Source organism: Atractosteus spatula, chromosome 8, assembly GCF_055471065.1.
Source record: "Atractosteus spatula isolate fAtrSpa1 chromosome 8, fAtrSpa1.hap1, whole genome shotgun sequence".
In the NCBI taxonomy this organism is placed as follows: Eukaryota; Metazoa; Chordata; class Actinopteri; order Semionotiformes; family Lepisosteidae; genus Atractosteus; species Atractosteus spatula.
Window position 1 is genome coordinate 39523808 of NC_142713.1, and position 24872 is coordinate 39548679.

Below are 24872 nucleotides of genomic sequence, written 5' to 3' on the forward strand. Positions count from 1 at the left end.
GGGTTTGTCCACGGGGCTGACAGGAGCTGCAGCCAATAGCGCGGCGCAGCCCCTGACTGGGTGATTGGCGTGGCCTCCAACCACTTAGAGCCTTGGAGAGAAAACACAGCGCAGGGTCGCCACCTCGACTGACGCACAACATGCGCCAATCAGTAGGCGATATTTCCGCGCTGTGGGCCAATCGGAAAGGGTCGTGCTTCGGAGGGGCGGGGACGGTTCATAGCGGCTTTTGGGCGGTCCTGCGGGGTAGTTTTGTTAGAGTTTAGTTGTGAATGTGGAAGAGAGGAGGTAGGGAGAAGTGGATCTGTGGTTCATGTTTTATTTTATAATACACCAGAAAGCGCATCGATTTGGATTATTTTCCTTAGGGGGCGGAGAACGTAGATATGGGACGATGAAGATTTGCAAGTGATTCTCAGTGGATTTTTTTTACATTATTTATTATTTATTCTATTTTTGTTCTGCGGACTCGTTTCTCGTGGGAAAGCTGCCGTTGTCTGGAGCTGGAGAGGATGGATCAGGCTGCTGTCCTAAGGAAGTTCATTCAAGGGGTTCAGGCCATGCGGAGCAGGGACCAGAGAGGAGAGGATAACTTCGGCAGTGACTTCATGGTGAGAGAAGACCCCCCCCCACACACACACCCTCACACACAGACACACACCCTCTCCCATCCCCCTGCCCCGGGAGCGAAGGAGGTCCACTGGTGTTAGATCAGAACGACCCTTTAAATGGCTCACGGTGCTGCTGAAATGACAGCTGGTCTGAGCGCATTTTACGTGCTGCAGTCCCTCCGAGGCGTCCTGTCCCCGCTGCTCGCGTTTCCCCCTTCGGCTTCCCAGTGTACTTCCCAGGCTCCCGACGCGGCCTAACCCCCGGCTCCCGAAACCTGCCCCCTTTCCGCGTCCGCAGCAGCCGCGGTCGCACCGGGGGCTCGGGGGGCATCTCCGCCGAAACTTGCAGCGTGACACACTTTCCATGGTTGCCCGCTTGCGAAATACGGCGCTGAGCGTGTGCGGTGGAGGAGGATGCGTCAGCGGTGATGGTGGTGGTGTAGGGGGGCTTCACAGCGCCGGAGCCCTTTATTTCGGCGCTGTTGCATGCAGGCACACCGCGGTCTCGGGTGGTATAGGATCCAACTCTGCTCCTGTGGGCGCAGCGCAGCTGGGGGGCTCGGAGGGTGGGGGAGGCGAGGTTCAACCACGCCAGACAGCAGCATCCTGTGAAAAATACATCCAGACACAACCCCTCGCTGTGGATCAGCCTTGTGTTCCCCCCCGTAAAAACGGTGTATTTCTAGGCTAAGTTCTTTGACTTGCTGGAAGACATATTAACATTTATACAATGTGGTGAATGTGCGCTGTTAGTTAAGGAGGGGGAAAAAAAAGTTTACCCCCCAGCTATGCTTTTTACTGATGGGTAACCCGAGATGAACACGAAAGAATAATGCATTGTGCATTCTTTGCAATTGCTGCAACTTGATCGTGTAGTTGTACGAACACATTCGTCAGAATCGGTGGAATAAGAGTTTTCCTCCTGCCCGTGTTTTGATATTCCTACGGGATGCAATTTGTTGGCTCCTCAGCGGGCGATGTTAAGATCCCCTTGCCGCGGGTTCTTGCTCTTTCTTTGCGTGCCGCACGGCCAGTCAGCCCACCGGCGGGTTTGAAGGCTGTTTTGAGAGAAGAGAGTTTTTGCTCGCTCAACTGGGCCCAGTTGACCGCCACCGCTCCAGCGAGATGCGTTGTCTCTTTGTCAGTGGAGCAGGGTTAGGAGCAGAGCAAGTGATTAAAGAAAGATGAATGTCACCAGGGATTGTGAGTGGGGAAAAAAAAATGCTGGGAGTTTGCGGATGTTGCGCAAGAAGTTGGGGCGTTGGATCCACTGCGTGCGAGCTCGGATAGGGAAAAGGAAGTGGGGTTAAGGATTTGGGAGATGAGCCATAGAAAACCTCGTTTTTGTTCGAAATTAAAACTTAAACAACGCGCACATTTTGTCCTAGTCAGCTCTGTATCTTTGTTTTTTTTTCGAAATCACCGGCTGGTATTTTCTGATGGAAGACCATAAAAAGCACGGTATCTTGGTTATTCCCCCAATTGTTGTTAACAATTGTTGTTAACTTTGCTCTTTTTAAAACCTACTTCTTCCCCCTTAATATTGTCGATCCGTGTTATGCGTTTAATATCGTATTGGTGGCCAATGTGTGGCTTGTTTTATTTTCTCTGAAGCTGTATTCGCTTCTGTAAAAAAAAAACGTGCCCCGAGGCGTTAGACAGTACCAGCCCAGGTTTGCTGTTTCATGCAAACCGCTAGAAATTCCTGCCTGCTATAAACAGGATATTTAAATTGTGAGAAGTTGATTTTTTTTTACACTAAAGAGCTAAGGTTTAGGAAGGAAATAAAAAGGGACATTGACTAATGTTGCTGTGCATTTTCCGCAGTCCATTTAGCCTGGGTTGTGCACTATTGTTCTGTTTTTTTTCTCTCTCCGAGACTTTCCATCTACTGACCACTTATCGCCGCCTGAACGAATTGTATAAATAAATAAAATCCGATACAGTGACCGGTTTAGAGGCCGCTGTTGGTTTTCAGCTGTCATTAAAGGGAATAAACGCTAAGCGAGTAGCGCTGTTTGAGAGGATTCAAATCGATATCCAGAATGTTTCCGACTGTCATCTCTTCAGGGGGTCACAGATTACAGATAACGCTTTGTGCGCAAATGGGAAGATGGGTTGAACCGCTGTGTGAATGAAGCAGCTGTAAGGTAGAGATGAGAAAGAGCACTTCATTTCGGTTTCGGCCCGGTTCTTCTTGCGAGGGTGTGAAGCTTTTTTTTCTTGGGGGGGGGGGGGAAGCGATAGGGGTCATTCTGTAATTGAAATGTCTGCTGTCTCTTCCTAGATGTAATACATCTCCCAGTGCTCTAGAGTCACAAGGGAGGAAATTAGTAAAACTGGTCCTGTCCTTAAAGGCATGCTTTGTTGTGGCACATGTCTAAAACACTTTGATAGGCTATTTTGTTCTCAAGACTCCAATAGTCTATCTTGTTTTTCTTGTGCAGTGAATGTTTAAGTTTTAAGCCCTCCTGAGCTCCAAGAGCAGTTGGGAGTAGCGGTACAGAGCCCATCGCTCATTCTTTACACATTTTTAAAATGATAATCCAATAAGAAAAAACAGATTGAGAATTTAATTTTTTTTTCTAGTAGTAATTATTTAAAAAATCTTTTTTTAGCGAATGTGTGAAGAAATTGAATGGAAAGTTAGACCAATGCATATTTCCTACTCATATTAAACAGTGATGAACCTAATGTTTGTTTATTGACCTGGTGGTTTTAAGCTTTTTGCATATGTTAAAAAATATCAGCGCAGCAGAATGGTAGACTGTTTATGTTTGGATAGCGACATGAGTGGATTACATGCACTGAGGTTGGCTAGTGTGCTTCTAACATTTCTACTGTCAAAATGATGTTAAAAACACTTTCATGTTTCCTTCTGAGGAAAGGGTCTCCGGTGTGCAAAGAATAGTTTGACGGCTGTCTTCTGTTAACTTTTTTTTTTCTCTGAAGGAGCCAAGTTATAATGCTGTATGGTCACCTGTTATTGCAGTCGTGGCATTAAGTCTGACTGGACTCGGGTGCTTCTGTGATGTGGGTGGATCACAATGGGAGACATTTTATTCTTCTTTGCAGGCTGTGCAAATTCAGCTTGCTATAGCTTGGATTATACAAAAGTCCCACCCGCGTAACCACCAGATGATGCGACAGCTCATGAGAGACCCTGGGGAGAGTGAAGGCCTGAATGAGCTCTGAGGCTGTGAAGCACTTCCTCTCGTGCGGGGGGGGCTCTCGGGCGTCTGCAGGCCTCCACAGCGAGGAGCTTGCGCGGCTGCCTGTCCAGAGCGTCGGTTTGCTAGCGCAGTCGATGGCAAGATGGGCTGGACCTTCCTCTCGCCGCCCCACCTGGAAGGTGCCCAGATTTAGGGATGGGAGGCTTCAGTTTAAAGGCGTTAGCAATGGAGTGTTTTGGCCTGCAGATTTAAGCGATGGGATAATGTGGCATATGATGATGATGATGGTGGTGGTGGTGATGTAGTGCAGCTAGGCAGCCGGCTTGTCAATTCTGGGAGCAGGGAAGGGATGAAGCAGAGAGATGGAAGAGGTGGGTTTGTCCGGAAGCTGCGAGGGGGTCTGTGTGCTGAGAGGCCTGATCCTGAAGTGAGCGGAGGTTGAAATAGACAAGGAGGGCGGGGAGTGGTGCATGATGGTCCCACTGACACAGGCGGGCTCCTGTGGAACGGCGGAAGAGGTGCATGATGGTCCTTTTGATACAGAAGGGTGGCGGCCCGAGATGATAGCAGGAGGTGCAGAGCTGGAGCAGGACAGAGGGGCTGCTGACAGGATGGGGGGGACCCATCACCTCCGGTGAGGGCTGAAAGTGGAACCCCGATCTGTCCCTGTGTGGTTCTCCCCACTCGGCCAGCTAAGGGGACGCACCTAGTGTCAGCGGAGGGGACAGCACTGGGGAAGACGCTCTGAGTTCCAGGTTTCCAGAGTGGCAGAGCTGCCAAAGGAACAGCCGGGGGGGAGGGTAGGAGGGCCAACACTGGCACCTGGTAGGACGCCAGCTGAGGGGGTGAAGGAAGGGAAGGAAGCCTGTTGCAGCTGCTGGCGGACCGGGAGGGAGATTTATGTGTAGGTGAGATTAGAATTTGCCCTCCTTTGTGGACGTCTGTGTAAAAACACTGCAAAGAGATTAATATGTAACCAAGACACCTTACGTAACATCATTTAATTTGTATTGGATAGGACGGGTTGTTCTGTGTAAAGTACTAAGACAAGTGGCACTGTATTCTTACAATACATTTGTAGGTCAGTGGTTTCAAACTCTTTTCCTGCAGGGCCTTGTGTCTTCTGGTTTATGTTACATCTTAAGTAGTCAATTAAGCAATTAACCTAATTATTTCCTTCAACATATAAAGGATATTTTGATAGGATTTAGCTCTATGTTCATACATTTTACTTTTATTCTTGGTTACTTAAAAACATTACCTTTGTTAAAGGTACACTTAACTCTATGAAACACCTTGGGGCCTGGTTAAGAAGTTAATTATGTAGACTACATAACTGAAAGCTCAGGTATAGAAAAAGAGACAAGGTCCTCTGGGAATTTAGTTTGACATCTCCCTTTTTTTATAAAGACCATTTTTAAAGTATGACATGTGACTGCTGTCTTTCAGTGGGAGTAGAATACCGTTCAATGGCTTGATTTGTATAGTATAGGATCTACACTGCAAATAATGCTGCACTTGGGCAGCCATGGAATAGTTTTGGAGTTGAAGCTTGAATTATATGGAGATTAAACAAATGCCAAAGCCCCACATGTCTGAATTATCCCAGTTCCTTGTACTTACAATCAGTGTCCTAGACTGAAGGAAGACACCGCACTCATCCAGAATCTCTCTCATTCCTTTGAACCCAAATATTCCACAAAAGCTTATTTTCTCACAGCACCTCTTAAGGACTCCTGAGACATTCTAAAAATGATTTTCTAGTTTGGCTTCTTTTTTAACTCGTTTGACGTGGTTGCGTGAAGGGCAGTGTCATGTACATCTCGGTGCCAGGTTTATACAGAGCTCCAGACTGCGCCTAGAATGGTTGCTAATGCCTTTACAAAGTGTCTCCCAGCAACATTTGCCCACTTGTCGCTGAAAAGTGAAACACGTACCCCCCTTTCAGCAAAGAAAGGTGAAAGTTGTAAGAAACGCTGTAGTGTTTTGCCTGCTGAGGCCGGTCCTGTTGAAATGGGCACCTCCAGAAAAAGTGGAGTTTCGTCCTTTTTACCTTGTTAGCTGGGGTTGAGACCATCTGCACCAAACACAAGCGCGGTGCCGGGCTCCGGGCCCGACTGTGTTTGTGACTGCTCCAGCTTAGTGCTTGGTGTTCTGTCACGGGGATGTCCTTTCTGTAGAGACTGCTTATCTGAACACGATGAGGCTAAGCGTCTCAAAGTGGCTTCAGCTTGCATTTATTATTTATTGACAGTTGCTGGTGTCTGTGGAAGAACTGTATCGTATTGCCATTCGAAGCGAGAGGGAGCGAGGCTTGTCTTGTGCGACGAACGCCAGTCCCAGCAGGCTGGGAGCACAGAGCCTGCCGTCCTGTAGGAGTCTTGCTGATCTGCTGCATTGTTAAAGTCACATGAATCACAGCCTACATCTGAACCCATGCTTAACAGAGAGCCCCAGTCCGTGTGCTTGCTGCCATGATGTCAGAGATGATGTCGTTTCTTACAAATAATTTTCTTTATTGCATAACTTGGGATAATTATTGTTGTGATGTATCTGAAGTGTACTGAGAGTTCTGTAACATGAATACTAATTCTTAAAGTGCACTCTCGATAAAACATTGCGTTACAGACGACATTTATTATTTCTTTCGGTGCAGTTCTGTGCAATCCCGTTACTAAATTCCACACAAGAAAACAAAACGCCTGATGGTTTCCTGTAACAAACGCTTTTTGACTTATGAAAGCAGTCAGGACAGTGTGCATTGACACACGGTGTTGGTGATCGCTCCCTCTGTGTAGAACCCCGTGGCCTAGCCAAGCCCTTGCCGAGAATGGTTCTGTCAGCACTTAGTTAATGCCTAACGCTGCAGTCTGTGCAGTCGACTGGGAGGATGCTTCTATTTTAGAGGCGTAATTTATTTTGCTCTGCAGGACAGACCACTTACGAACAGTCTTATGACCGTCTCAGCCCCTTAGTTGTGATTTTCAATTTATGGTGGTGTCTGGGGGTGGGGGGAGTGTTTGCCTGTTATGCAACTGCTTAGTTTAATAGCACTCAGTCAAGCCACTTTCAGCTGGCCTTTGGGATCTCTGCTGAAGAGTACACTTTGCTTAACAGTTCCACTTCACCTTTGGTTGTTGCTGTGCAACTGTGTAGGTGCTTGCAGTCCTTCCTGACAGACGTGATGGGAGATCATGCCTGTATGGAGTGCTTTAAATATTTTATGTAGTAAAAATGGTAAGACTTTTAAGGTTGCTGTTGTTGGACCCACATATGTTTCTTAACCATCCATCTGTTTTCAAACAGCTTCGTCCAGCACAGGGTTGCAGGAGAACAAGAGCCTGTCCCAGCCAGCAACGGATGCAAGGCAGGGTACACCCTGGGCAGGACACCAGTCCATTACAGGGTACACACAGACGGGCACCATGGCCGATTTTTCCTTGAAGCCAGTTAATGTACCACTATGTTTGTGGACTGTGGGAGGGAATGGGAAACCTACATGAACACAGGGAGAATGTTCGAACTCCATACAGATAGCACACCAGCATTGAATCCAGGGCCACAGCTCTGCGAGACAGTAACCACCCATTCCTTAAAATGATTGAACTATTTTTAAAAAAAAGTAAGTTTGCTCAAATATAGCATTTTTAAGCCTGGTGGTTTTTTTTCCATAGTATTCTTATGAATTTAATTAGTAAATTATATAAATATCCTGGAGCACAGAGGAATGTTATTGATAGACGTTTCATCCAAGAATTGTATTCCAATTATTAGTGATGTCTTAGAAAGGGGCAGTTTCCAATTATTATGGTCTTTATTGTGGAGAGGCAGCAAGCCAAAAATCCCGAATATATTTTGATGGTATACTGCAAGCCTCGTACAAATGATATTGATATGAACCTTTAAAATAACATTACAGGCTTTGAATTAACAACACTTTATCTCCTGGAATATGCAGGGATTTTAAGATCAGAATAGATATGCTACAGTTTTTGGATTTAAAGCTGTCTTAGTTGAGTCAGACTTTCTGCCTGATCTTCATGGGGATATTTACTGGCAGCATGTGATTGATAAGACTAGGTTGGGTGGTTAGCTGTGGGCACACAGTCACGTCTGGGTACAAACAGTGAGAATGTCTCAGTGCCTGTGAAGGAGGCCATTAAGATCATCCGTGACACACTCCGTCTTGAGTGACTTCTCGATTAATGAAGAAGGAAAGGATTTGGAAGCATTTAATTAAAGGTAGTGTATGGGGAAACATGAAATAGTTAGAAGCATGAGCAACACACTTTCCACTCTGTCTTTGACCAGTAATTGTTTGACAGCTGATGCAATGGCATTTCAGCGTTTTGTATAGAGAATAATAAGCCAGCAGGGCATGTTAGTAAACTGTTCAGCCTTTAAGCAGTTTACGAAAAATCAGTGTGATTTCAGTAAGACACTACATGTAGCTACCAGACCCTGTTGCCAGAAGGAGCACCTGTGTATTCTGGCTCTGCACACAGGCCTGGGACAATGTGGTTGAGGTTCATGCTTTGTGGAGCTGCCCTATGTGTTATGCAAACACACTGTCAGTGCCAGGAATGGGTTGCAATCCTCCAGACCAGCACTGCTGAGCTCATCCATGCAGTGTGTAAGAGTGTTTCCTGCCTTGCGCAAGGCAGAGGGCATTAACCCTGGTCAGACTTTCTCACTCTTACACATGGTTCCAGAGTAAATAGGCGTTTCTTTCAAACTTGAGTCTGCGTTCAGGGTCTTGCCAAGACTTAGGCATTTTCTGGCCTCGATTTCTAGTTAGAGTGGGCTTAGTGCTTCCAAATTTGTTGTTAAATTTGATAATTGTTAATTCCTCACAAAATAAAATGTGGATGGGTTTATAATTTGGAACATTTGAACTTGAGGTCTGGTACTGGATTACCTTCTTTATGTGCAGTACAGTCTGCAGTGCTGTGTTCTGTGGCACTGTATTTTGTATGCTTCCACATCTCTTAGCTCTATCCCTTGAGTCACAAAGGCTTATCTGCAGCTCAGTTCTCTTTAGCCACATTGTTACGGTCTCTTGGAAAAAGCAGATGCAAATTAGTCAGTGCTTTTCAGGGGTAGCTGTTTAGTGCCTTTTATGGACATTGTCATTTTAGTTGAGCTCTTTCTGAGCAGTGCAGATATCGATCAGGACCAATTAATGCTGCTTTATATTGAAAATGTTGATTTCTTGAACAAGAGGCTGAACTGTTTACTCACCATTCAGTGAGTATACTGCTGTCCTCCATTATCATCTGATGTGCTGCTTTTTATTTCTTTGTGAATTAAGCCCTCTGAGCCACAGCTCATAGGTGGTTTGATTTCTACAGGAGCAATTAGAATGAGTGTATGACTGGTGTGGTCGAATTGGGAAATCATTTTGTTTTATGCAAGCACAATGTATCCCTCCCATAAATGGAATTTATGAAGGTCTTATTCCACAAACGTTCACTGGAAATTCAGCCTACTCACCCAGAGATTGTATTTGCGATAATTGTTTTGTTTAAAAAGGTATACATGGAGCTAGTTAGGCAAAAAATCTGGTTTTACAAGGGCCCTGTTATACTAGACTAACCAATAAACAGCTTGGCGCTGTTAAACATGCACAGTCTCCTGGATTAACAGTCCTTTAAAGGTCATAAAGTGGGTGCCCATGTTGTACCTTTGTAGTACGGAAAAGTAATATTAGCAACAGTGTTCAAACGCTAACGTGCTGTGAAGAGTTCTTACACCGTAAACCACAGAAAGCAAGGCTGGCGTCCTCTAGCAAGTGCTGACGACGTCTTTCAGTCGCACTGTAGTGAAGTCGCTGAACTATGAAGTAATGCTGCGGCTGGTTGTACAGTCTGCAGGAGAGAGAACGTTAGGAGCTATATGCACTCATGAAATGCTAAATTGCCAAGCAGCATCAGAATCAATTCCGCATGGATTAAATGTTTTTTCAGTCTTTTAAGATTTTGCCCAGACTCTGATGTTTGAGTGTTACAGCTGAATAGTAGGAAGACGCTAGTTTGTCGTAAGTGCCTGTCGCAATGTCACCAAGCACTCTCACTTCGTTCCTCAAGATTGCTTGTGGAGTTTATACCAGACTCGGCAGTCGAGTAAATCCCATCAGTCTTAAAAGTGGTTTAAATCATTGCGATGGTAAAAACGGATGTTAGAATTGTAATCAGATTTTCTTTGAACTTCAGAAACCAGAAGCTATTTTCAATTTTACTGTTATCTTATTGTGTCAGTATGAGCAAGTTTTTCGTCTTGCTCATCGGGTTCCTGGCAGTCCAGCGGTCGAGGAGCCCTTGCCCGGCACCTCTATTGAAGGATCCCTGTTTTGCTTCAGATCCTAGACACCGATACTACACCAGAACCTTGTTTCCATGGTTTTTCCGGTTGTTCTGAGTAAAGTGTGCTGTGACGCATCTGCCTGTATTTCCACTGCAGTGTCTCCGAAGTAGCCAGTCTTGAAGAGGAGAGTTAAGGGCTATTTTGAGAATTCAGTAGTGAGTTAAAAACACATTTGTACTAAAGCTCTTACTGTAGAGCTCTAAAAGTTCTACTTTTTACCTCTAAGATATTTCAAATGATCTCTTTTGTTGCAGGCTGTTAATCTTTTCCAGATACAGTAGTTCCGGTTACATGTTTTTCAGATTTTCTTTAACTGGTAAGTTAATGGATAGATGAAATGGTAACTGCATATCATATTATATAGTTTTGAACAGTTTGTTTTTCCTTTCTGTGCTGCTTTAATAGTCATACTGGTTTGGATTGGGTTTAAACAGGAGTTACCCAGCTTCTTCAGAACACCGATCAAATGTGAATGCTCAGACACTTTGATGACTGGCCAGGAGCACTGTAGTGTGTTTCTTAGCAAGCGAGCGCAAGCACACATCGGGGCCGATGTAGAACCTGGGCCGGCATATTCTAACGGACCGAGCTATAGGATGGTGTCACTGTGCACTCCCTAACCCCCAGCCCTGCAGCTAGCTCAGTGATCCAACAGGAGGGGGAATGCCAGCGCCCTCATTACAATCAGCTTTCTTCTTTGGTGAAAAATACATTCCCCTTGAGGACAGCAGTACGAAGATACTGTTCCCCTGCCGGAAAAAAAAAAGCCTTTCTCAGCAAGACAGAGTGTCATTCTTTCACCTCCAACCCCCAGAACGACAGTTTGTTAAAGCCCCTTGGAATTAAGTTGAGTTCAAAACTCTACCCCCTGTCTTGGAATACAGGTCCTCCGAGGATCGCGATGTCCACCTCCACCACACCCCGGTGCTGTTCCCCTGCTTACCAGCTTACAGCTGCAGTAGCTGGGTGTTGCATTACGATGGGAAGTTGCTGACATTTAGGTCATGATCGTTATACTCCCAGTGTTTTTGCAAGGACCTGGGGGACACGTTCACAGGGTTTTAGGACTCTGTCTTGAAACTTGTACTTTGTTTCTGAGGGTTAACATTTTCGCATCTGCAACCTTGCGTCTCCACAAGGTTTAGAAGTGATCAAAGCTTTATTCCAGTAAACCAGAAAGATTCCCAGAGGGAGGCCAGCAATAGCAGATAATTATACAGAGGAAATGATGACGTAAGACTAAAGCCTTCTGTACAGTAAGATTTTTTTTGTCAATTCCTGTGAATGACACAAGTTTCTATTTTTAAGCGTTTTTCTGAGCAGCAGATGTTGGCAGAGTGCAGGATGCCCACCTCAAGAGCCGCCAGATTACTGTGACAGTGGGCCGTATTGTCTCACATCGGCTTTCTCTCAGCGCTCTGAAGTAGCCAGGCCCGGAGAAAGGAACCCTCTCATTTCCTGTAGAGCTCTGACACTTGTTAGCAATCTCCGTAAACGAGAACAAATGCTGGCAGCAGCTAATTAAAGATGTAGAGCCCACTGGGCTGGTGCTTAAGTAACTTACAGGATGGCTTGCCATGTATTTAAATGTGACTTTAATAGGCCCTGCGTTTGTGACCAACAGACGCAGTGCTTTGGTATTGGAAACGGGCCTAAATGAGCAGAATATTGTAAAAACAATTAAACAAAAACACTTGTCTTTATATACCGCAGGGCACAGTAAGCATTCAAAAGTCATAGTTGAGAAAATCAGCATATTAATCAGTATGTTTGGCACAAAGGATAGCATAAAAATATCGGTTAAATATATTTGTGCGAGAGTTCCTCAGACTTCATCTTTATAGCTGTTTTGAAATTTAGCAAGATTCTGAACGGCTGAGGGTGTGAGCATGTTTTTGGGGGTTGTAAGAGGTTAGTCTGAGTTGATATTTAGGGAACTATTAAAAATTTAATAAAGTGAGTGTTCGGCCAGCTTATTGACATAATGCTTTGCTTTGGTTTATTGTAATGCACTCTAAATCAAGAGAGCCGAATTGAGATGGGGAAGCTGTAAATACAGTGCAGTATTGTAAAATGCATTCAATACAGTGTCATCACTAAGTTGTTTTTTTTTATAGTGGCTTTTGACTGTGTTATCAGAATCATTCATTTAAGTTCTGCATGTAGTGTCCTTTCTGTAGTGACTATATTTACTACACAATATTTTTTGTTTTATTACTAAAACTGAGTGTAGAAGGGCATTTCTAAAGCTTTACTAACTTTAAAACTTTGCTAAGCTTCACTGAAGTACGCCATGAGCTCGTCGGTGTACTTTAAGGTAGTTGAAAGACTTCACAATAATGTTACATCTTAATGCTTTAGTACCAAAATACCATACTGTACCAGGTGAATACTCATGTTTAACAAATGTTCTCATATAAACTTTGCAAAAAAAAAACAGCTTTTTAAGTGAGTGGAATTAACATCCTATGTGTTGTCTAAAATGTTCTAGTTTTTTTTTAAAAAACACTTCTGCCTAACAATGTGCTGCTCACTTACTGTGCGTTCTGACCTTTAACAGAACGTCTTCACCGAACATGTTCGTTTTCAGAGAGACTTTGTTGGCAGTCGTCAGACTGGCTGACCTTGTCTTCTGATGCGAAAGCTTGTGAAGGGAATGGTAGTGAAAACAGACCATGCGGAGGAATGTGTTTTGCAAAGGAAGCTGCCTGGCTGAGACGGTTGTATCAAGCAAAGTCACAGAAATACTCATACCCGCAGGGTTCGCTTGGAGCCGGAAAACCTGCTAGAAAAACAATGCTGGTGTAACAAATTCCACTCTGAATCCGCCTCTGTTTCTTTTTTATTTCTCTCTTTTAGCGTGTTTTTTTTTATTTTCAACTCCTGCGTGAAAAGCACTGAAGTGTGCGCTCTGCTTTTCAGCACCAACGACTCTTCCTCTGTCCGGTTCTGTCTGTGGTTAGGGAAATCGTGGTCTGTGACTGCCATCAACAAGAGCTAGTGTTCAGTGTCCTCGTTATCATGAGATAGTTCAAATTCAGTGATTGGTTATAACCGTCAGTTCAATAAATGTTAAAGCTCCTGGAATTCTGTTCAATTTGAAAACTGTGTGTACAAACATTATGTTAAACTCATGTATATTTTTTACACAGCAAATCTATCTTCACCACGTAACTCTCAGTTCCTCTGCCTTTTTTTTATACTAGCTTATTATCCTTATGGGTACATAATCTTCGAGTGCATAATCTTTTGATTAAAAGGTCTTTTCAACAAAATATCTTACAAAAATACACTGCTGCTCTACAGTCAGTTTAGGGAAGAGCAGCCAGATACATTCCTGGTCTCCGCTGACAAACTGTGAGAACTGTTTTTTTTTAAGTCAGCAAAACAGAAAAGTACAGGAGGATCCAATTCAAGTTCACAGTTTAAAACTGAGAACAGGAGGCATGTCATTTCACAGAAGGTTGTGGGAGACGGGAACAAGCCAAGTATTCAAAGCGGATACTACAGCTTCTTTCAGGAAACAGCTGGGTGAGATCTTTGGATCGCTTGGCTCCTGTTGGCGAAGTGGACTAGACAGGCTGGAGGGCCTCTTGTTGGTAAGCTCTCTGGCCTATTACAAGGACAAGGTTGACATGGAGAGTTCTCTCTGCAGAGCCACAGACTCTTGCAAAATACACCGCGTAGCAAGACAAACCGTTTCAGTTGGTAACCTTATCAAATTTCATAATGTATGGTGATGCGTCCATCACATCAGTGAGTGATGTCATTGGTTTTTGGATCCAGTGAAGTCATAGACGCAGATAAGTTGCACATATCGTGAATGTTGGGGAACGTTCTTCTCCCTGCATGCACTGCGTCATGCCAGGCTTTCACTTTTGTAGCCTAGACATTTTGACGTGTACCCTGAGAACAATTTAAGCAATGCAAGAGGGTGCGGGGACTTTTTTAAGTCTTTAAAATGGTCCGCTGTGTTTTGGTGGCATTTTCCTTCTTCACACTGGTGCAGTCTTGTCGACCGTGTTATTTAAGGCTTTAAATAGACGCGTCTTTCGAAGAGTTGTGGTGTGCTGATGTATTTCCTTGGTCACTCCCTTGTTCTGTATTTTCATCCCTTGACTGACTGCTCTCCGCAGGATTCCAGTGGTTTGTTCTGTAACGGTTTCATCACACCCTAACATCGTGTGGGCTGCCGTTCTCACTCTGCCTCGTGTGATTTCAGGGAACTCATGTAGCCATTTACGTGGAGCTCTCGAAATATTTCCAGTTACTGTACAGTTCTAAGTGTGTACTTGCAGAGTTTTTCATTACGCTGAACACCTACCTGTTTACATATACAGGCCCAAGGTGAAGCTGACATGTCTCGTGTGTTCACACTTCACAGCACATATTGGTATCATGTATTTTTCTGTACAAATGAAATCTTATGAATTATGTCTTTCTCTAATTTCTGAATTTCAAACTGTTCTCTTAAAATTGCCACGTCGGGGGGAAAAAAGGTATCATTAACCAGACTCCTCTCTCAACATAATGCAGTCGATACAATTTCAAGCTAGGAATTAAAAAAGGAAATGGTTACAGTACGTTCCTGTGGTAATACAGTCGAGCCCTCCTGTAGGGGAGCTAAAAAAAACGGCCAGTGTCATAGTGCTCTGTGTAGCAAGTGGAGTCCTAGGTTTGATCAGGGTATGGGAGCTTGAACTTAGCTGTTCCTGACAACGGTACTGAAGAAAGAAAGAGAGAAAACAGATGAAGTGTCTGCTTTCCTGTGCACCTGCAGCTGTACTCTGAGCTACTCATCCTGAATAATAGACTTTTTTTCTTCCTGGGATAACAAATGATGTTGGGGGGTTAGGATCGGGTGAAGGGCTGCAGTAAGTCCGGAGTTGCGCTGCAGTTGAGGGCACTGATCCAGTGGTCGACATTCAGGGTCTGAGAAGAGAAGTGGATGTGGCGAAACCTCTCCCAAAATCCCAGACATGGAAGAAGTGTTTTTAATCAGGTCCGATAGTGATGATGACTGCTTAAACTGATGGGTTAAAGTCAACAGTGCAGAAAAGGGTTATGTCAAGATTCAGGCTGATGAGCTCAAACTGAATGGTGATGGCGTCCATATGAAAGTTTCTTACGACACTCCTTGTTTGTTTCGTAATACCTAGCGGCAAGGCTGGGCACACTGTCCAAAGCTGATAGGTATGTAGCATGTATGTTTCTCATCTCTTTATTTTAGTAATCACCAAAATTAAGAAAAAGCTGCTCAAATCTTAGTCTTTCTAGAGTGCAGACCAGTGGGATCTTGCACTTTTTGCATTTTGGGAAGTTGCTTTATTTTGATGTGCTAATAAACGTGGAAGTGGCTCAGTTAAGTATGATTGTAAGTTTTGAACACATCCAGCCCTCCTTACTGGCCAGGGGATCTGTTCCTGAACTGTCTACAGAGAACAGAAAATGTAGATAAAAAGCTCCTCTATGCCATATGCAGTATAAACCATGCGTATACCCAATACATTGTGCAGCTCAACATAAATGTGCTAAGTAAAAGAACATGGCAGAAAATAAATCCAGCACTGCACCGTTTTCTCTCTGTGGATAGGAATATTGTAATAATGAACACAAATCATGTCCCATTACTTATTCAAGTTATTCAGAGCACTCTTCACAAAGATGTGATGAAGAGGGAGAGCAGTAGGGAACACAGGAAAACAGGGGTGTACGTGAATGTTCTAGAAGTTCCAGATAACCTAACCTTCCAGAACATTCTCAGATATCAGAGAAAGGGATGTCTTAATACCTGTCATTTATGGCTAACTGTGGCTCTAGCTTGCCATAGTACAGTATAGGCTTGTTTCATTCTGTTTTTTGTGTTTAGCTAAACATTGGATGTGCTAAATGTTGAACACTGAACTACAAGAACCTCACGTTCCCCTAGTTAGTTTATCATTGTGCGATGTGACATGCTCGTCAAGTTGGATCTAGCATTAGTTCCAAAATTGATTGGTTTTCGTTGTATAACAATTATGCACTCTATTGTTTGATTTGCGAACAGAAAGGATTTGGACTTTGGGGTAAAGAAGAAAAACCCTCAGTTAAAATTGTAAAATGGGCTTTGTGAAAATTCTAGTATTGCTGTTTGTGTGATTTGTGAGTAAGATTACAATTACTAGGGCACCTGTGTCCTCTCTGTTGTTTTCAGACACTCTGAAAGGTTTATGGGCTGAGCTCTTTAGAGTTATATTTACAACAGCTGTGTCCCATTGTGCACTGCAGCAAGGAAAAATCTATCCTCTGCGTTGCTGTACGTACACATGCCCAGTCAAGTTGAATGTGAGGATAAGATGAAGCATAAATACAGTATCGTTAGATATCAGATACACCGAGGCCATTCATTTAACTGGTGGTCCCTAATATTTTGACCAGTGAGGATACTCCCCACTTTTCATCAGTTGTGTTGTTTTTTTCCAGAGGGGTATCTGCCTTATTTCTGACATGCTTGTTAGTTTTCCCCTCACTAGGTAAGTCATCGTAATCAGATATGATTCTGCAGTCACGAGTGACTTTGATCAGAAGAGAAAGCTGATAATGTTATTAGGACTGCAGAGCACCACTGGGAAACGGGACTGAAGTACAGTATTTTTTTTTGGTCTGTTTTTCTCTCATGTAACAAATCCTCGACAGAGAAGGGTGACCTTTGGAGAGTTGTATTGATTTAGCATAGGATTTCAAAATCTCTTCAGGGCTCTGACCTTTTGATGTACAGTATGGCACTCTGTCTCTGTTCTCTACTGGGAAGGTTTTTTTTTCTTTGGCAGCTTCTATGCTTGTGTGCAGAAAATTGGTCTCTGCTAACAAAGTTCAGATTTGCTTTGAAACTGAGATATTTGACTATAGATGTTGTGCTGGGAACAGAGAAGGGGGATAGTATTCTGGAGCACCATGATGGCAGAAAGTTGATTAATTGGAACTGGGATAATTAGTGTTATTTGAATTTTTTAATATAAGTTTTTCAGGAATTTGAGTACTTCACATATTGCATTCTAACTCAAGGATTTCATGCAGTTAGTCGTGTGCACATACATGCTGTTTGTGCTCTATGATCGCTGTCCGTTCACCTGTTTTGGAATGCTATGTTTTCCTGTGAAGGTCCATGGCAGCCTGGAGCCTAGGTCGGAATCGTAGGCTGGGAGAAGGGACTGTACCCTGGGGGTAGAACCAAGTGCCAGGGCTGTCACAAAAACATGGGGACAATACTGTATGGAGATACCAGTTATCTTAGCCCGCATGTCCTTGGAAGGGAACAGGAAACTGGTATTCCTGGAGAACACCTGGGCCGGCACAGGGGAACATGCAAACTCCACACTGAATTCCACAGGAATCCTGATCCAGGAACCAAGAGCTGTGAGTCAGCAGCTCTAAACATGCTACACAATTCCAAAAGTGCATTCCGATTACATTTCATTTGCTTTTGTTACTAAGATTTAAATATTCCATTTATGCGCTGTTAATTAGTAATGTACTATTAAACGTTGAGCCCACAACAATTTGAAGTCTTCAGTGGGAGGCAGCTGCAGGAAAATATGAATTCTAAAGTAAAAGTTATGGGGAAAAAACTCACTTTCTTTAGAGTGATACTTAACCTTCATTGTTAAATTGAAGTAAAATTCAAAATGTAAAAAAATGTTTGTATTGACTAAGTAACCACTTTCTATTAAGATGAAGATACACCACAGGGTAAAACAAACAAGCCATTACAGGTTGTTCATATTATCATCTAGTATACAGCTGGGAAGTGCCTTTTTTGTGTTTTTAAATGGAAAAAAATTAAATTAATGGAAACGATTACTCAATAAACTGAAATTGTATTTAATTGTTCTCACAGCACCTTCTAAAATTAATGTTTCCACTTTATTTCTGGTAGCAAGTGTGTAGATGTTTTGAGATGGAATTGGAAAAACGTTTCGGCGCCATTGACAAACGCACACAGCGGCGTGCGTCGCTGGAGTAAGGCCCAGGCTATTCAGTGCTTGCTGTGTGTTAGCCTCTCCTGGTTCACTCCCATCGCTGCGGTCGACACTGGCTTCCTGCGCAGCGCGGCAGAGCGCGGGACTCTACGTCCTGTCCGTTTGTTGGGTTTGACGGCAAGTTTTTTCTGTTTGAGCGAGTTAAGAAGAGCGTAAAAACATTAATAACTGTAAAACGAGCGTTAAGTAATTATTTGGTCCATCATATAATTCCAATATTGCGTCACAATGGCCGAGACACCCGATTGCTACTACTTTCCTTGAGCGGTCACCCCTCCTGGCTCCAGAGCTTGACCTGTGGATGAGGTCGTTCATAAACATTGATAAGGTCTCGCATCCTGTGACTTCATAGATGGGACGCGATGGAAAACTGTTCAAGGGAGAAGCACAAAACTCTGTGATCTCTGCAATCCTTTGTACCTCCCAAAAAAATCTAGCCTGGAATGTCATTTCATCTGCCATTGGTGCACAGCGAGTGTTTATTTTATTACTGCCCGGAGGTTTATTAAATACATTTCCTTAATTGTGTACTTATTGAATGTTTGTTTATACAGTTTCTCAGCATTCGTGTTATGGCGTTGACAGGAAGCAAATGGCAAAAAGGCTGAGGAGGTCATGTTATTTCAGCAACAGGCTGAGGAACAAGTTACACATAGGAGATGAGAGAAGTGTAAAGTTTCAGCCGCACAGAAAAGGCTACGCAAGTGTGTCGTTTCTGTGCCGGCGTAGACTCTATTTCGGCCGGGGCTCTCCGCTTCCAGCGCACACAGACTCCTGTGGCATGCTGGGTACCTGCCGGCCTGCAGTGACGCTGGTGAGAGATGGACCAAGATACAGGCTCACTGGATGTCTACATGTTTGATTCTGTCCCTAAGCCGGTGTGAGAGTTGTAATCGGGGATCCAAACATTATAAAAAACTGGCCGTTCCGACTTGTGTGGCTCTATAGTACTGCACTTTTACACCACCCTGCCTGTCCACAGTCCTCTGTTTGGTCAGGTACTTTGGTGAGAAGGTTTTGCAGTGACTGCTTGAGGGTGTCCTGGGGAGAGTGCTGTCAATTCAAGGGCACATTCTGTCGATGTCTGTCTTTCTGGTAACGAAATGGACTTTGTTTTTAACAATTGCGATCTCCCAGATGAAGCAGCAAAATCCGAGGTGTTCCATTCTTTTCCTAAAATGAATCGCTTATCTAATCTAAAACCAAGCCATGTCAGTACCATCCATGTCAGTACCAGGGTGCCTAGAGGGTGACTCTTGTAGTTGGGCTCCATATTTATAAGTATCATAATACTACAGCTGGCCAGCTCATTTCAGGCTCTTGTCATCTCTCTGACGCTCTTGTCTGGGTGAAATTTGGCATGTTTCAAAGAGGACCAGGCTGAAAGTTGTTATAAGTGATCTGTGGAGCATGAGAAATGAAGATTCTACCTCCTGTGCTATATTAAAATGAGTTTCAATATGGAGGGAACAAATGTTTCTCGTTTTGCTTCTGGATTTAGTAATTCAGAAGATGAGAAAAGAAACCAAGAACAACTTATGAGTTTTGACAAGAAAATTTGAATGTGTTCTCTTTTCTTTATACAAAAGAAACACCAGAAGGCAGAAATCCATTAGTGCCCAGACCCAAACACAGCAATTAAATATTGTTCCAAGTTAGTTAATGCAGCCGCCATATATATAATGATTTGCAGCTTTCTAGTTGAGAGGAACTGCATTTGGCTTGTGCCGTCTTATAATTGGACGTTTCCGTACTGCTGCTGCTCGGGAGTCGGGAGTTTGATTAAGAAGTCCTTGGAGTCACAGCAACGTTAACAGGTAAATGTGGGTTAATGTGATGGGTTGATTGTTGCCGAGACTTTTAGTCGGAGTAAAAAAATCAATTAAATAGTTTTAAGTAATACATCATTGTGAATAAAATGTAAGTGCACTTGTACTGTACATTGGTATTTGTCTTTAGTTTGTTGACTTTGTATGTACGTGTTGCACGAGACTTGTACTAAGTTTTCTTTACTATATCGGTACCAGAGAGAGCGAACACAACCCCTAGTTCAATGCTTGACCTCGTCTGCAGGCTGCTTTTGGAGAAACTTCATGGAAGTCACCTTATACAGAATTTGTAATTATCAGTTAATGCCCCTTGATCTTTATCTACGAAAAGGATGAACATTTTTTTTTAATCAAGCCTGATGTTATTCTTGTGGGATTCATTCATAATGGTAGTAAAAATCATTTTTCAGCAGTAACTACTAAATCCATTCTGTCTAGTCTTCTGCAGCTGTTACATTTCGTACCTTTCTCATTTTTAACAGTTTATGTAATGACCAATAGTCTCAGTGGGTCTCCTTAAGTAAATTCTGGACCTCGATCAATTTTGCTAACTGCCGTTTTTCCAGTTGAAATACTGGAAACAGATACTGGATTATTTTCACTGACAAATGAGTGCTTCTGTCTGCAGCAACTCTGCCATGAGCTGTGTCATTTTCTTCACAAGGTGTCAAAGCGGCAGCAGAGCAGTGTAGAAGTATAGAGTGAACAATCGCCTCTGTCTGGGGTTGAACACTTAACATTTTGTGCCACCTCAGAATCAGGGAATGTCTTCCTCATCAAGACAGATGAGCAATTCATTGACCTGAAGTTGTTGTAATGCCCAACTGTGAAATACACACATATTCCCTGCTGCAGTAACAGCATCCTCTGATCTGCTACCCGCTTTTACAAAATAAGCGGTCGATTTTGCTGATGAGCTCTCTCCTTGAACTGTTTCCTGAGCTTGTCTGAGTCCACGCGAGTTTGTAAATCAATCACCTTGTGGTTTGCCACCGAAACTTAAATATCGGATCTACATACCTAGCACTCAGCTTCCCATTTGTCTATACCGCATTGCAAACACGGGAATTTTTGTCTTTAGTTCTGCAGTGAATTTGCACTTTTGTTTTTGGCTTTTATAAAAACATTTTTAATAGAGCAAAATAAAATGTCAAAGATCTCTTGAAGAAATGCTGCTCAAGACTGAAAGGGGCAGCGAACTGACCATTCCACATATCTATTACCAACACAGTCTTTTCTGGTGGGAATGCTGCTCCAGACATCACAGTGTTTTGGGTAAAGTAGTGTTTCCTCGTCTCGGGCCTAAATGAATTCCCATTTCGTTTCCTGTTGTGATCCTGTGTTTTTTTCCCATTGCTGTTTTCCCATTGCTGTGAAATAGCCCCTTGGGTTCACCCTGTCAGTGTTCCTTAATATCTTATACATGTGGATCAAATCTCCTCTCATTCTCTTTTGTTGTAGAGTGAAGTGATTTAATTCCTTTAGCTTTTCAGGCAAAATGAAATTTCCTAGTATTATAAAACTACCTTTCTGATCTCGGACTGTAAACCGCTTGCGCTTATTTCTGCATTTGGAGATTTAGATTGGACACTTATTGTTGGTCCCCTGGAATTTCTGATGCCCTCTTAAACCTGTATACATTTGGCCTGTACCCTCTTGCTCCTGGTATTTAGCTTGCAGAACACTTATGATAAACAGTCTTTTTGAAACGGTGTCCCAATTAATTCAGATTTTATGGTGGTATGTTGACCAAAACTAAACGCAATATTCTAAGATTTTACTAGTTTGTTGAAATCCTCAGGGCATAAGCCTCCTGGATTTACATTCCACAGTTTTTGCAATATACTCAAAATTCTGTAGTTCTTCACTAGTCATTGATTGCCACTGATAGCACAGAGCTGGCTGCTGAACGAGCTGATATCACTCTGATTATACACCTTGATTTTATTTTCTGAAGTTGGTCACTATGAGTCACTTGCTATCAACGATGACATGCTGCCTCAGTAGAGGCGATGGGAGTCTGTTTGCCTTGCACAAATACACCAGTCTGCAGTGAGATCTTGGGTGGGTCCTAGATATTTCATATTGCTTTGTCAAATGACTTATGCTACAGATCTCTCTAAAAACAACTCCGGCCTGTGTATCCTGTCAGAAAGCATTGAGAGCTTCTTTTTTTGTAGCGTGAGTTGTAATCAAAAATGGCATTTGCAGCGTTCAAAGTGTTTTTTTTTTTTTGTTGAAAATGTTTTCCCTTCGCCTCAGTGTAACTGTTGAGGGGGCTGGAGTGCTTGCTGAGAAAGGCAGTGTGGTTGAACGAGTAGTCTTGTGCTGTGGTCTGTGAGTAGGCGGTGGGACGGGCAGGACTCTGTCAACGGGGAGAGAGGAGCTGGGCGAGAGGAGAGCTGCAGTATCTGGAATGCACCCATCGCTGTTTCAAAGAGTAGTAGTTGACTTAAAATACAGGACACGCACCAACTCCGTTTCGGAGGGGAATCTTTGGCATGATGAGCGTTGCAAGCAGATGAGTCCCTGCTTTTAGGCCTGACGCGACCGAAAAGGCCTCAGCCATTTCCCTTGTGTCGAGATGCATTTCCGTATCCGCTGCAGCAGCAGAGCAAACAGGCCAGTAGTACAAGCAGCCTTCAAGGGTGGTTGTTGGTGTTAGATATGGATCCAGTGCTGTTAAGATTCAAAATGAGGTCTTTGATCTGTATTCTCTGGGATGGTGCTCGTAATTACAGATATCCTCTCCCGCTGTCTGAAAGGCTCAGGACAGCGTGGCTCTTCATGGCATTTCTTTATCCAGCTTCCACTCCTCAGTCCGCTCAGCGGGGCCTCCGCTTCGTAGTGCGCCAAGGCGTTAGGAACGAGCCGGCCACGTGAAAGTGCTTTTCCTGAGGGGTGTTTTTAATTTATTCACAGCAAAGAGAGACTGCAAAAGAGGGGGGATGTTGTAGTTCAGCTTCTCCTCGAGAGACTAGGAGACTTAGAAAAAGAAGGAAAGGTGTTTCTAGGTTTGTGAGAAAATGCATTTTGTTTTGTTTTTTTCCTACTATGGCTTCGACTTGCAAGGCTGGGCTTCTGTGTTCTCTGTTCATTTTTTTCCCCCACTGTTGAGTCATTTAATTTTTTTTTTAATGAAAAGCCAAATTATCTTGGAATTCCGCAGTGAAGACCAGCATGTTCATCGGAATTCACTTTCGGGATTTCTTATGGGCTAGTCTCGTCCCCGAGGTGAAGGAGGTGTGCTCTTTGCTCTCTGGAGGCTGGGGGTGAGTGATTTGGTCATTCCAGCAGCCGTCCCCCCAGTGAACTGCTCTAACAGGAGTCTGTAGACCTTGCTCAGCCCGGACAGTCTGATTTTCCTACACAAATGTTGCGGTTGAATAAACAGTATAACAGGAACCAGAGGGCACAAGTAGGAGGTATAAAGACTGAGAACAGGAGGCATTTCTTTACCCATAGGGTAGTGGCAGTCTGAAACAAACTATCCAGCCATGTTGTTGAGACCGTTACCCTGAATGCTTTCAAGAATCAGCCTGATGGGGCCAATTAACTACTAACTTCAAAGCGGGCCAAATGACCACCCTTTGGGTAAAGACAGATAATTAACAAAAAAACATTTCATTTGTTGAAAAATATTTCACAACTTCCACCTTCTATAAAGATTCAGATTATGCAACATCCACAAGTATCTAAAGCCTTAGTTTTATTTTTTGTTTTATTTTCACTGCACAACAGGAGGTTCTTAGTCAGCTTTTGCTTATCAATATTTTGAATATACTGAAGATATTTTTATAGAACCATATAAATACTCTAACAACTAACACAGAAGTAATTATTTTACTATTCACGTGGATGAGTAATAAATGAGATGTTAACCTTTAATACCTCTAGAATGTGTAAACCATGAGTAATGAGAATGTACTGTTAAAGCTCTTACTCATAAATTCGCGCTTATCTCTACTCTTAATCGGAAAACTCATGAGACACTGGGCCACCCCAGCTTGTAAGACTGTAGCCGTGAGAGCCATGTTGAGCTGACTGCCTGAGATTCTGCCCTGACTCATCTCCAGTTTGGTTCAGCATCTTTAACCGTCTGATCTGCGTGCCACTGAGCCCCTCTGCCACTGTGTGCCAAGCCTAACCACAGCCTTCAGCAGCACGTCGGCAGGCTGGAGAGATACAGACAAGACACTCTCCCCTCTGGTGGGTTTTCAACCATTTCTAAACATGGTGGCGAGATGGGGGGAGGCGGCAGCCGGTACATCCCATCACTAGAAATAATTTTTTCCCTCTGTTCTCCCTCAACTCATTTGTTCTTTAGTAATTTGAGTGAAAAGACATTTTAGTTTAAAAAAACCCCTGTCAGTTTGGGCTTGTTGTACTGCTTGTTAGTGGTGACATCGCTTCTTTCCAGTTCTCAAAGAAACAACATTTTTGCTCTTGAAAAGTTTTCAGATGTGGTTCATTATAAAGTTGGGTGACAGGCTTTTATCTCCTGCTTTGTTCTCTCGTGGCATCGGAAGGCAGTTGGGTTGAAATCGACAGTGAATGTATGTTTGCAGAGCTACCGTGCTGACCTGTTTCTGCTGCCCTTGACACATGTCTGTTGCTCCTCTGAAAACTGGTCCAGCTATTGCTGCCACTTAATGCTTGTCCTGTAATCCTTGCTCAGTTTCCATGGAAACCCCTTCCAGACAACAGTTAGGGAGAATGAAGTGAGAGGCCAGTAAACAGAATTGTAGAGAAGCAGAAGCAAAACTTGACTTATTTTATGCATTTAAAAAGAAATAAGTGCTTATTTATGTTATTTAATGTGAGGGAAGATGTGTGAAAGGGTAAGGTAGTATACAAAATCACCTACTAGTGCAAGAT

General features: G+C 43.4%; 1 protein-coding gene across 2 annotated transcripts in view; it reads left to right on the forward strand.

Annotated features, from left to right (window-relative positions):
• Nucleotides 1-253: 253 nt before the first annotated feature.
• Nucleotides 254-24872, forward strand: part of ptpn12 (protein tyrosine phosphatase non-receptor type 12) — a 63478-nt gene continuing 38859 nt past the window's right edge. For both annotated transcript variants that reach the window (XM_088923168.1, XM_088923169.1), the window contains exon 1: nt 254-611. In XM_088923168.1, coding sequence (XP_088779294.1) covers nt 513-611 — 99 coding nt within the window. In that variant the 5' untranslated portion in view covers nt 254-512. The remainder of the gene's footprint in view (nt 612-24872) is intronic.